The sequence below is a fragment of the Maniola hyperantus genome, chromosome 12 (assembly GCF_902806685.2).
Source record: "Maniola hyperantus chromosome 12, iAphHyp1.2, whole genome shotgun sequence".
Lineage (NCBI taxonomy): Eukaryota > Metazoa > Arthropoda > Insecta > Lepidoptera > Nymphalidae > Maniola > Maniola hyperantus.
The window spans coordinates 12,057,157-12,071,247 of NC_048547.1; the positions used below are offsets into that span (position 1 = coordinate 12,057,157).

At 39.9% G+C, this 14,091-nt stretch overlaps 1 protein-coding gene across 11 annotated transcripts in view; it reads left to right on the forward strand.

Annotated features, from left to right (window-relative positions):
- The window catches only part of tmod (tropomodulin), an 84,898-nt gene that overhangs the window by 65,926 nt on the left and 4,881 nt on the right, over positions 1 to 14,091 (forward strand). For 3 of the 11 annotated variants that reach the window (XM_034973702.2, XM_034973697.2, XM_034973703.2), the window contains exons 3-10: positions 693 to 860; positions 1,122 to 1,245; positions 3,618 to 3,733; positions 4,805 to 4,909; positions 5,876 to 6,127; positions 6,617 to 6,764; positions 8,944 to 9,199; positions 12,822 to 12,876. In XM_034973702.2, coding sequence (XP_034829593.1) covers positions 693 to 860; positions 1,122 to 1,245; positions 3,618 to 3,733; positions 4,805 to 4,909; positions 5,876 to 6,127; positions 6,617 to 6,764; positions 8,944 to 9,199; positions 12,822 to 12,864 — 1,212 coding nt within the window. In that variant the 3' untranslated portion in view covers positions 12,865 to 12,876. Of the gene's footprint in view, positions 1 to 692; positions 861 to 1,121; positions 1,246 to 3,617; positions 3,734 to 4,804; positions 4,910 to 5,875; positions 6,128 to 6,616; positions 6,765 to 8,943; positions 9,200 to 9,901; positions 9,987 to 10,969; positions 11,023 to 12,821; positions 12,877 to 14,091 lie in introns of all 11 variants that reach the window. The other 8 variants (XR_011237404.1, XR_011237405.1, XR_011237406.1 and 5 more) reach the window with 8 other exon arrangements.

A 14,091-nucleotide genomic window follows, 5' to 3' on the forward strand; every position in this document is an offset into this window, starting at 1 on the left:
TTTCGCATTTATAATAGGGGTAATGATTACACAAAGGTACACTACGCGGCCAAAAGTGATGAACTTCGATCTTTAGAAGGAGACAGCTGATTTGTAGAGCACTGTCTCGGACGTTGAGGCTGACAAAGCGTCATTATGGGTATGAGAGACAGAGACAATGCTCTACAAAGATGAAATGTCCCTCTACAGGCCGATGTTCATCACTTTCGGCCGCGTCAATACTGTAAAGGCAGTAACTAGGTGTACCGTAAATTTTCATAGCCATTATGCATAATTGGCTAAAAATTATATGCTCTATAAACTACCATACTTGCCAATTTGTTCCACTTTATAATATCAAGTATTTGGGGCATTTTTAGCATAGTTCTTGAGCAAGTTTTTTGTAATACCTAACTAAGTAACTAGATAGCTACCTTTATAAACTAGTTTGTGTAATGTGGAATACATTAAAACTCAACTAAAATACTAACTTATTCTCTAAAAACCTAGCCTACCTAGCCTCTCTGTTCTCAAAGTTATGTGAAGTCTGCCAATCTTTACTTGGCCAGTGTGGTGGGCTAGCCTGACCCTTCTCATTCTGCGTAGAAACCCATGCTTAGTAGTGAGCTGCGCGATATAATATAACATAACCCATATTATAGTTAGTTACTTGATCTTGTATCTGAATAAAAAAAATATTTCTCTGTTTCCAGGATGACTGTCTCCCTCCCTCACTAAGGAATAACTATGCATGTGAGAAGGGCCCCACAGGTCCCTTGAACCGCAAGAAACTCATAGAACACATCAACAAACAGGCATTAGAAACACCAGATCGGCCAGAGGTCAAACCATATGTAGCAGGAGTGGTACGGGGGAAAAAGGTATGTGCCATTCTCCTTCTATGTTGATCCAAATTAATTTGATTGTTATGTAGCAAGAGGTTTGAAGTCTTTACTCCAAAGGACCATGCACATTTTCATATGAAGTCTGGCCTGATAACCAATAAAGTTCTAATGTATGTTACATTAGCACACCCGCACGTTACCCGCGCTCGCCCGCACGGGGTTAGCCGTCGTGTACTATACCCATCCGAGTCCCGACTACTAACTACATTTTTAAAAGGATTTTTATCTAATTTTCAGTGGATCCCACCACCTGTGTCTGACAAGGTTCGTGACGCGGATGAACAGATCACCATTGACCTCGGTGACGAATATGAAACGGCCCTCACCACCGCTACACAAGAAGAGATCATCGATCTTGCTGGTAAGTGCCATACCGATGAATAGTTTAGCCGAATATCACCATTGACCTCTGCAACGAATATGAAACGACCCTCACCACCGCTACACAGGAAGAGATCATCGATCTTGCTGGTAAGTGCCATACCGATGAATAGTTTAGCCGAATATCACCATTGACCTCTGCAACGAATATGAAACGACCCTCACCACCGCTACACAAGAAGAGATCATCGATCTTGCTGGTAAGTGCCATACCGATGAATAGTTTAGCCGAATATCACCATTGACCTCTGCAACGAATATAAAACGACCCTCACCACCGCTACACAGGAAGAGATCATCGATCTTGCTGGTAAGTGCCATACCGATGAATAGTTTAGCCGAATATCACCATTGACCTCTGCAACGAATATGAAACGACCCTCACCACCGCTACACAGGAAGAGATCATCGATCTTGCTGGTAAGTGCCATACCAACGACGAATAGTTGTGACGAATAGTTTAGCCGAATATTTAGCCGTATCTTCTTTTTCCTGGCCTTATTTAATGTACATCGGCCTTTAGAATAACTTTTCGGCTTTGTAGAGCGTTGTCTCTGTCACCTTTATGACGTTTTGGTCTCAACGACAGAGACGATGCTCAACAAATCAGATGTTTGATGATGTAAAGGTCGATGTACATTACTTTCTGCCACGAACTGTACGTGGGGCCGGCACAACATGTCTTCTTCCACTCACTTCTGTCATCCGTCAACGTATTATCCACCCCTTTTTATTGGTTCTAATTCGGTTGTACACAATCTCTAAAAAAAATTAGATTAATAGGTCTAAAAGAAGCATTGTCTTTTTCCGCAACGAACATTGTGAAAGGGATAGCACCACTCGCTTCGCTCGTGCTTGCTTCAACCTTGGAATTATTCGCTGGCTCAGAATTCAATATAAACTCTCGCGACTAAATAACAATTTTGGAGCCTTGCATAACAAATAACTATTATTCTGCTAGTCTCATAAGTCTGCTTTAGTGTATATTGCTGACTAATGTTTTTTGATGAAATGTTTGTAAATATTCATGATTGAAGGTAGGTGTGTACATTTTGTTTTCTAATTGACTACACCCATGTAATTTATTCCATCTGTACAGTTTTTTGCGTTCAATCAGACTAGTTCCTACATCGATAAAGAAACGGTATTTCCGTATACATGCAATTTGCATTGTATTATTTATAGGGGTTTTACATTCTCTAATAATAAAATATTGTCGAGAGTTTCAGATCAAAAGAAAATGCATCTCTAAAAATCTCTAAAAATAAATGAAATTTTACGTCCTTATAAAATTACCTAGACACTACATCAATTTTGGGCATCCAAAAATATTTTAGTAATTGCGTAGACATTTGTCGACTTATTATACTAGGTAGTTAGTACTTAGTATTTTATATCGTGTAGTGAATTTAATGGTTTTTGCTTTAATGGTTAAGGAAAATATTGTGAGGAAACCTGCATGCCTGAGAGTTCTCCACAGTGTTCGCAAAAGTGTGAAGAGATGGACTGTAACTCCTTCTCATAAGAGATTTAAAAGTCGCACATAAGACATTTCTGAATAATCACTTCAAATCTTTGTATTTGCGTAAATATTTCTTGTAAAATGCACGTAATAATAATAGCCTTCTAAACTATGCGTCAACGGGTTTCGAAGCTGAAGTGGCAATGGGCAGGGCACATAGTTCGTAAAACCGATAGGCGTTGGGGTCCCAAGGTGCTGGAATGGCGACCTCGCACCGGAAGACGCAGTGTTGGAAGACCCCCCACTAGGTGGACGGACGACATCAGACGAGTCACAGGGAGTCGCTGGATTTAGGCGGCACAAGACCGTGGCGTGTGGAAGTCCCTACAAGAGACCTATGTCCAGCCGTGGACGTCTATCGGTTGATGATGATGATGAAACTATGCGTATGAAATAACAAAAAAAATGGAAAACAATAATAATTATATTAAGCATTTTTATGATGTTGAAACGTCTAAAAAACTCACCTTTGTGTTCAACCGTTTGTCAGGAATTCGCGACAATCTGGCGACAATCCAGTACCGTGTAATTGATGGTCTTTGCCGTGACAATCTTTGATATCATCTATCTTGCTTGTTCCAATGTGCTATGATTAAAAAAAAACCGGCCAAGTGCGAGTCAAGCTCGCGCAATGAGGGTTCCGTACTACAGTCGTATTTTTTCGACATTTTGCACGATAATTCAAAAACTATGATGCATAAAAATAAATAAAAATCTGTTTTAGAATGTACAGGTGCCCTCCACCTTGCCTTGTACAACAAGGGGCTCGATAGAAATACTCTCACGGACCTATACGGAACCTAGTTGAAACATAATGTCATCTATTCCAGCAATTCTCGGCTTCCACTCGATGATGAACCAGGACCAGTACCACGCGTCGCTGCTCAATAAAGGACAACCCCTCGGCTTGGGCTGGGACGGCATCACGAAGGCTACCAAACCTAAGGTATACCTATACCTTATTACTAATTAAATGATGCCCGCAACTTGGTCCATGTAGATTTAAGGTTTTTATAAATCCTTTGGGAACTCTTTGATTTTCCTGGGCCAAAGGTAGCCTTCGATATTAGCTATCTCTGTACCAAATTTTGTCAAAACTGCTTAAACGGATGGGCTGTGAAAAGCTAGAAGACGGACAGACAGACACACTTTCACCTTTAAAATATTAGTGTGATGAATGGATATGTTTCATCATTTTGTGCATTCAGTCCCCTATAGATTTTTTTTCATTTATGTATTAGGTTTACCAACAGCTTTATCATCTACTAGCTGATGCCCGCGACTTCGTACGCGTGGATTTAGGTTTTTGAAAATCCCGTGGAAACTCTTTGATTTTCCGGAATAAAAAGTAGCCTATGTCACTCTCCAGGTCTTTAATTATACCCATTACCAATGCAAAAATTACGTCAATCCAACAAAATGAAGGACAAACCAACAAACAAACACACTTTCGCATTTATAATATGGGTACTGATATCAAGCTGTGGTAGCCTAGTGCAAGCTGTGGTAGCCTAGTGGTTAGGATGTCCGCCTTCCAATCGGAGGTCGAGGGTTCGATCCCGGGCACGCGCCTCTAACTTTTCGGAGTTATGTGCGTTTTTAAGTAATTAAAATATCACTTGCTTTAACGGTGAAGGAAAACATCGTGAGGAAACCTGCACGCCTGAGAGTTCTCCATAATATTCTCAAAGGGTGTGTGCAGTCTGCCAATCCGCACTTGGCCAGCGTGGTAAACTATGGCCAAAACCCTTCTCACTCTGAGAGGAGACCCGTGCTCTGTAGTGAGCCGGCGATGGGTTGATCATGATGATGATGATGACTGATATCAAATACAATATTAAAAATACAAAGTTCTTAGAAAAAATTAAAAGCTAATTACAGGTGAACACCGCATGCGAATAAAGAGTGTCAAGTAATTTAGATATAACTAAAACACATTATTTGCAATCGTTTTTTGTTCCATGTACGGAATCAAAACACTCTGACTTTGAGTTAATGCTTGCTGTTTGTGTTCCAGATTTTCCCCATGGACCCTCCCAATGACGCAGACCCAGAACAGAGCATCAGCAGGGTGCGAGACAACGACCAGGCCTTCCTTGATCTCAATTGGAATAACATTAAGGTAAGCCGCATAGTTAAGCTGTGATAGCCTAGTGGTTAGGACGTCCGCCTTTTAATTGGAGGTCGGGGGTTCGATCCTGGGCACGCACCTCTAACTTTTCAGAGTTATGTTGTTTTGTAGTTATGTAACGGTGAAGTAAAACATCGTGAGGAAACCTGCATGCCTGAGAGTTCTCCATAATGTTCTCAAAGGTGTGTGAAGTCTACCAATCCGCATATGGCCAGCATGGTAGACTATGGCCTTCTCACTCTGAGAGGAGACCCGTGCTCTGTAGTGAGCTGGTGATGGGTTGATCATGATGATGATGATGATGATGATGATGAAGCCACATTTGGGGTTCATAGTTAGAACCGATAGACGTTGGGTTCCCAAAGTGCTGGCGATCTCGCATCGGAAAGCGCAGCGTTGGTATATGCTATATTCCTATCTCCTGTATAGCGCTGTTTCTGTTACGTAATATCATACAAATGACAGAGACGAAAATCTCAGGGGACTTAACCATTTTGAGTCACCGACCAATCACAAACATGTTTTCAAAAAAAAATTCGAACTTCAATTCGAAAATGATTTTGTTTGTAACTGGTTGGTGACTCAAAATGGTAAGGGCCCAAATAGATTTGTGTCTGTCGTTTGTATGGGATTACGTAACAGAGCGTTATACTAATGATTTTAAGCTTATTTCTTGGTTTAGCGACATTATTGTATAAAACTGGGATTTATTTATATTTATAGTTATTTATATCGACATACTACGATTAATTAGGCTCTTTTTAACTGCCAATATTTCGAGTCGTGGTCACGGTCATACATGATGGTTACATCTTATATATTTTATGTCTACAACACTTATTCGGGCCCTTTTCGTTGGCACGACATATTTTAGGCGCTGATTAGGTTAAGTTAGATTTTAAGTACTTTAATATGTGTTGGATCAACAAATGAAAACAAATTCATTTATAATTTCAGAACATAAGCGATGAGAAATTCGAGAAGCTATTCGAAGCTTTAAAAACAAACACTCATCTAGAAGTGCTATCGCTCGTCAACGTTGGCCTCAACGACCGCACCGCCCAACTGTTGGCCGACGCGTTGGAAGCCAACCGCTCCCTGCGCGTCGTCAACGTCGAGACCAACTTCATCAGCCCCGGGGGAGTGGTCCAACTTGTTAAGTCTCTCCTAACCACCAACACTGTTGAGGAGTTTCGCGCTTCTAACCAGGTAACTAGACCTACTCAAGCTTTGGCGCAAATGTTTGTTCCTACATTTGACACCAATATCCAATCGAAACAGGTTAAAAGCAAACTTACTTTAATATGATAACAAAATATTTTTATTAACTACCCTTGACATTGGTCCAAATATTGGCCCATTAATCCAACATTTGACACCAGTATGGAATGTTGGATAAAAAAGTTGAAGTGTATAAGAAGAAAAGAATAACGTAGCTGTTTTAACTGTTTTGGTCACTTAACATTGGTATCAAATATTAAATCCAACATTGGGTTTTAGCACGAACATGAACTATAAAAGTAACATGAAATATACGTACGTAACGTGACACTTTAGAATATATATATTTTTTTACTTATCAGTATTTACGCAAGCAGATTGATTTAATTCGTTTTAAGGTTTATTGTAGTGTAGTGATCAAATAAAAAGTTTTCTTTCTTTCTTTCTTCTTTCTTTAAACGATTTGTTTTCCAACAGCGGTCGCAAGTGCTGGGCAACAAAACTGAGATGGAAATCACACGATTGGTCGAACAGAACCCCACACTGCTTCGGCTCGGTCTTCACCTCGAGTACAGCGACGCTCGCCATCGCGTCGCCTCGCACCTGCAACGCAACATCGACAGAAGTGAGTATCCGCCGACTAGTCGCTCGATCAGTTGAGTTGCAGATCGTGCAGATATCTGAACTGAAACTGCTTTGGCTTGGCATCTACCTCGACTACAGTGACGCTCGCTATCGCTACTTGAACCTGCACATCAGCGTCGGCAGGTGTGAGTAATCGCCGACTAGTCGTCCGATCTGTCGAGTTGCAGATCAAGTGTTTTGTGAGACAGAACCCCACACTCCTTAGACTTGACCTTCACCTTGACTACAGCGACGCTCGCCATCGCGTTGCATCGCACCTGCAACGCAACATCGACAGAAGTGAGTATCTGCCTACTAGTCGTCTGATCAGTCGAGTTACAGATGACGCGACTGAAGAAATGAACAAACCCCTGGAAGCTATGCCGTGGCTTTTACCTCAAGTGCAGTTTGAAACACTTGCAATGCAATATTGACAAGAGTAAGTATTCCTCGACTAGTCGCCCGATCAGTCGAGTTACAGATCACGCGACTGAGGAAAGGAACAAACCCCTGAAAGCTTTGGCGTGGCCTTTACCTCAAGTGTAGTTTGAAGCACTTGCAATGCAATATTGACAAGAGTAAGTATTGCGCGACTAGTCGCCCGATCAGTTGAGTTAAGAATCACGCGACTGAGGAAAGGAACAAACCCTTGGAAAGTTTGGCGTGGCCTGCACAGAACAGTTTGCATCTGCAACGTAACATCGACAGAAGAAAGTATCCGCCAACTAATCGCCTGACCAGTCGAGATACAAATTATGCAGTTGGTAGAATATTATAACCCTGTTGTTTACGCTGTTTTGGTCGGCCTCAACATCGAATGCAGCTTGCACCTGCAACGCAACATCGACAAGTGAGTATCCGCCGACTAGTCGTCCGATCAGTCGAGATGCAGTTCAAATGACCAGTGGAACAAATCACCCGACTACTTTGCCTCAGTCTTCACCACAAGCATGTTGTACACAGTACATGCAACATCGGCAAGTCAGTATGGGGAAATCGCCAACTAGTCTCCCATCAGTCGAGTTGCAGTTCACACAGGCAGTGAAACAAATCACCAGACTACTTTGGCTCGGTCATCATTTCAAGCACAACTTGTAAGTTTTTTTTTTTTTTACCAAGTTGTACCCACAATGCAACAACGGCAAGTTAGTATGGGGAATCCGCCAACTAGTCTTCCGATCAGTCGAGTAGGGAGACATGCGGAGCAGAACTTCTCAGATTCGCCAAATCTGTCGAGCAGCTCGTCGCCCGATGAAACAGCTATTGAGTAAAGAAAAATTCGGCATTTCACTTATCTAAAGTTTTTAAAAGATGTATGCATATGAGCTAATGTATGGATAAGTGATGTGATATCAAATAAAAAAATGACATTTTTGAATTATTTAACTAAACGAAGTTTGATTATTCACTACAAAAAATGCTAGAAAAACATTTTTTGTTCTTTTTTTTATTGACTTAATATAAATATGTATAAATTTTTAATGTAATTATAATTTTATCTTATTTTTCTGATTTCCAATATGTAATTCAGTCTATGCTTCGCCCGTATCATGTCATGAAAGCCATACAGCCATACATACATTGAAAGTCTAATTGCCATCCTACAGTTACATTATCAATTCACGGTCGAGTCTGCAGGCGCTCCGGACTACGCCACCCACGCCAGTAAAACACATTTAATGTCGTTCCCATAGATTACCATAGGTGCAAATAGATAAACCATAGCGATTTCACATCCTCGCTTACTAACACTAACTTGAAAATCGATTACTATCGATTATCATCACTATCATGAAACAGAACATTCTATGAAAAGCACTCACACTTCACTACAATCGAGAAAAAATATCGATATGAAAATAGCCTCAATAGTCTAACGTATCAGCGAACGAAATGCAATACGATAGTTCGATTTCATCACGTTGGACTATTGTGGTATCACAGACTTAATATAGCTGTCTACATTTCTTGAGAAAAACATGTCCATAGATGTGGAATTGCGTACGTGCGTACATATCTCCGTATGTGTTTTAGTCTGTGTGGTATAAAATTTATCGATATATCGATAAGTTTGTATTGTTGTTCTACTCCATTGTAAAAACACCCTTAGTTCGTGTGTGTAGAAGTAGAACTACCTAAAGGGGAGGACATAATCGATGAAATGGTATCGATATTGTCAGATTGCCGTTTGCAAAAGCGGGCTACCACGTCCTTAAGCTTGCGGCTGCCCCGCGGCCGGCCGCCCGCCGTGGGGGTCGACAGTAGCTTCTTTAACCTCACACCGCCAAGCGCTGAGACCACCACGCCAACGAGTGAGAGAAGAATAACCGATAAACCGTTACTGGTAACCGATAATGAATCGGTATTGGATGTACCGAATGGCACGGACAGGTTCGTGAGAGCGGCGCCACCCGACATACACCCAAAGCCGCACGCGTGAGTACACTCCACTCACACATGCACACTACGCGTGCTACCCCGTTACCCCCTCTTATTTGTTTAGAGAAACTAGAAGTCGTGGAAAATGAACAATTTATCGATGTAATTTCTTATGGAAGGCTGACACTTTATTATGGTATACATACAAAATTTAAGGCTGACACTTTTCATGAAAATGCAGCATTGAAAAATGCTCCTTGTTTTCTAGTATTTTGGCGAAAATGTTTCTTGAAATTGAAATGTCGAAAAATGTTCCTGTGGTTATAAACTTTAGCAAAATTATTGCAGTTCCATTGTGGAAACTCAAGAAATACGATCAAATACCGTATTTAGTCGAGTAGAATAAGACATTGCGGCTAATTCTTTTGTACATGACCTCATACCATGACCCAGACATAACGCATAACTGAATAGGTTGGTGCGGTAGTGGAGCTGTGCGGGAGGATGTGATGACGTGATACGAGAGCTTCGTGATTCGTTAACTTGTGACAACTGTCACCCTCCCGCACCACTCTACTACCGCAGGAGGCTACACCTGCGCTATACCTATAGTTAAAATCGAGCGAGCTTGTAATGTTTTAAAGTTTTGTTGATCAGTTGTTCAATTTCCCGGCCGACTTGTTTGTCAATGACATACCGTTGTGTGACACAGCACATGTGTATCGTGTTCCCATAGTCACGGTATTTTGTTCCTTACAGTACGGAAAGACCTAACGCTGCGACTTCAGTTCCGATTCTTTAACAACCTGCAAAAGGGGGCTCGTAGTCAGTAATTACTTTAAAGGTATACCCGTGAAGGGTTCCTCAAGTTGGCACGGCAGCGTATAACAAAACTTCGCTTCGAATAAAGCTTATTTTTCTTACAGTGTCGATTGAGTTTCATCACTGACAATTTAATATACGGATATAAGCGCAGACCGAGCTGAAATCTGTGCTTGTATACTCATTCTACGATTAATATTTGCCTTGTTAATAATAGCGTCTATAGCTCAACGGTTAGGTAGCAGACTGATATCCGAAAGATTGACGGTTCAAACCTTACTCGTTGCACTATTGTCGTACCTACTCCTAACACAAGCTTTAGGCTTAATAGGAGGGGAAGTGGAAATATTAGTCGTGGTAAAAGATTATGCCTAAAGGAGATGCTGATGTTAAAATCCAGAATCGATTGGGACAAACTGGGTACCCCATTGATCTCGGCATTGCCACTTGAGGTGAATTGTGCATTATAATGAACCTATTGGTACCCAGCTTTTCATAAAAGGTTTTGGGTTTTTTGGTCCATCTCCATTTCTTAAAAAAAATAGACATCGTCCTTAGCCAATTCAAATAGAGGCGTAAATTTAATGTAAGATCGAATTAATTTTATCTTGCCTACTGTTAACAACTCTATTTTGAATGGGATAAGAGCTATATTTAATTGGCAAGAGTAATCGAAGCACAGTTTGCAGCTCGGTCTGTAATATTCTATCTGTGCAGTTTTATCTATACCATTCAAAATCAATGTAATTTATTTAATAATTCTGAACCCGCATTGTGTATGTATAAAACTGCAACCATTATAGGTATGTTCTAAAAATACACTGTTTTAAACTCGTAGTTAATAATACACTTCTCTAACACTATAATAGTTTTTTGTTTCAAAATTTAAATGTCTGTACTTAATTCTTCAACAGTTAATACACTCAAAACACTTCATAGTTTTTTTTAATCATTAGAATTACATTTTTACTATAATATTTTAACAGATAACAATTTGATTTTTAGCCGAACGGGGAGCGTAGAACCAAATAATGTATAGATTCGTCGTTAAAATACCGGTAAAGGATTCGACTCAATTTGTCGCGAATGCCGAGGCCAAGTAAACTGTGTTATTCGCCGAAAAATAATGGTTTTTGCAGCTCTAAGGCCTGAGACGCGTTTTGCCTACAACGTGCACTTTAGGGCATGTGTCACAACCTTCAGATAAACTTTGTCTAACGATTAAATACGTGAAGACAGTTTTTGTATTTGGAATCTGTCAAAATGATTTTATCCGTCGGATAATAAAGTATACCTGGCGGTTGTGAAACAGGCCCTCAGGCTTTGCTAATCAACAGTTTCGCTTACAATAGGCCTTCTGATTAGCTGAAGGGATCTCAAACGTGAGGATAGACGTACTATCTGATTGTTGTTTACTCTGTGCGTTTGAACATCTTTATATCATAATATGACTCTGTGTACGAATCTCTACTAACGTTCACGCATGAGTGTGCGAACTAACTGAATGCAAAGAATGGATGTTTCTGAATGCACTGCGCGCCTTTGTACGTTTCGACATTTTCGGGTTTGTGAACGCATACAGTGAGTTTGATCTATAGAGCGTAGTTTGACTTCGCTCAGACTTAAGACACAGTAAAAACGAGATGGATTTATGTCAGACATATATGTCTGTCTCGTTTTAACTCTGAGTAAAGTCTGAGCAAAGTCAAAGTGCGCTCTATAAACAGCCTAAGGCTGAGATCTATAGAGGGCACTTTGACTTTGCTCAGACTTAAGATTGAGTTAAAACGAGACAGATTTATGTGAGAGATATACCTCTGTCTCGTTTTAACTCTGTCTTAAGTCTAAGCTAAGTCAGAGTGCGCTATATAGATCTCAACCTAAGAAACCCGGTGTGACTATTGCGTTCACAGATCGTTTAGTTGCTTTTGAAGCACTTCAACCGCGAGAAGTCGTCCTATGCAAAGGTGCAAGTCATACGCGTGAGCATGAAATTAAAAACAGACTACTTTTTCGTATTATAGTAATTCTACTTTCCCGTGTGTTTTTCATAATATGAATTCCTGTTTTAACATTATTTTTATTAAGTGTACCCTGAAAAATGTTGACGATATTGACTTCAGAAGTGACCCGATTTTCAAAATGCTTATAAATCTACCTAAGCCTTGAGTTTCCCGTCATTATAGTGGGCTTTAGTTCTGTAAATTTTTATGGATAGAAGAACGAATTGGTCGTGACAGAATTTGACAACTTTACTGTCAAATGACAGATTATCGTGATCTTCAGTAATTGCTTTCCAACATTGTTGTTTGTTGTTTGATGGACCAATTTTTTAATTTATTTTCTTCTCTAAACTGTCATAATAAACAATCTTTTCTGATCAGAACTGATGAAATCGATGCGATCTTAATAATATTGGTGGGTAAAATGTAGGTCGGTAGGTAATTAATCTAACATCTTCTCTTCTTCTTCGAATTAACGTTTACCTAGCTAGTTGAGGTTTTGAGCAGCAGAACTGCCATACCCCCTTCCATCTTCTATCTTAGACTAAATCACTTACCGAAACTTGAGATTGCAGTCATAGGCGAACTTGTATCTGAATAAAAAAATTAAAAACAAATCAACGCCCAGCTCGAACCGCTGCGTCTAGAGACTTGAGAATTTCCATGTAGGTTCCTTCTGTAATTTAAACTCCTATTAATCAGGATTTTCAAATCTTTGGTTGTGAGGATTGGCTTACTTATATTATGCATCCTCTTGGGTCGCATACTACTGGTCACATGAAGTGAATATCGCTGACAATTTGACGTATGTGTGTATATAAACCATTGACACTGTGCGTGTGTGTGCATTGCAGTACGCCAGCAACGCCAGAGCCAGAGCGGCGCTTAGACCCCTAAACGACACACGCGGTGAGTAGTTCACTCTTAGATTGAGATTTATGGATCGCACTTTGACTTTGCTCAGACTTAAGACACTGTTAAAGCGAGACAGCGTTATATCGCTGGCATAAATGACAGATTTAAGTCTTCTGAAAGTTAAGTCTGAGCAAACTCAAAATACGCTCTTTAGATCTCAGCCTTAGTGTAAAGCCTAAGAGCGATTACGCACTGCATCCGATCCGAATCCGTGAACATATGGTCCGAATTAGTCATAGAACTATTTGTATGGTAGCTTACGCACTAGCTCCGACTTTCGTCATCCAAGTTCGCACTGTCACCCGTGAGAATATCTCGGATGTGCGGAGTCAAATCGGACGTATAACGTAGATATGTCAAAAATGTCCACTGATTAGTTTAGATTTGAATCAGAGATCGGATTATTACGTAAGCAATATCCGAGTTCGATACGAGTTTTTTATATCCGTATTTTCACGGACTCGGATTGGATGAGTCCGTAACTGGTCTTAAGAGACCTAGACATAGGGTCTGTGCAGATGCTCTGCATTTGAACTGCAACTCGCAAGCCACATGTAAAATTGTGGATCCAGTTTAGTAAGAGTTTAATTGAATTATATTACAGATGGATTTATTTACCGGAATATGAGTGCAAAACTAGATACATAAAATTAATAACGTGGAATTTAGAAATTGTGCACAGCAGAAGTAACCACAATGTCAAGTTAGAGAACCTGGGTGAAAGAGTGCTTACATTTGGAGTTCAAGCTAGCTACAAAATTGTAGTTAAATACACAATGTAGTGCAGTTGATATAAAGATAATTTTACTTGCAAGAATAAAATAAGGGAAATAGTTTCTACATTAGTGTTACCTAAAGAAAAAACTAAAATGAATGAAAGTTTAATTTACTGTCCGTATTTTTATAATTAATCTGTTTAAAAAAATTACAATCTTATTTATGAAAATTATTGAGTTAGTTGTGATCGTTATGGGTGACTACGACACCATAAAGTCTATTTATAGGTCTCACGTTGTTTGAGAATTGTTTTCTGCCCCTTTAGTTTTAGTTGTTTAAAATAACCAATGTTTGTGTACCAAAACCAAAACTTACTTTAACCAACTGTCAAAAGGAATACCAAAAACACAACATTCAAAACTGCACTGTTAAAATACATACTGGCAATACAAAGTTCTTAAACAAAAATATTTCATATCTTGCAATAAAAAA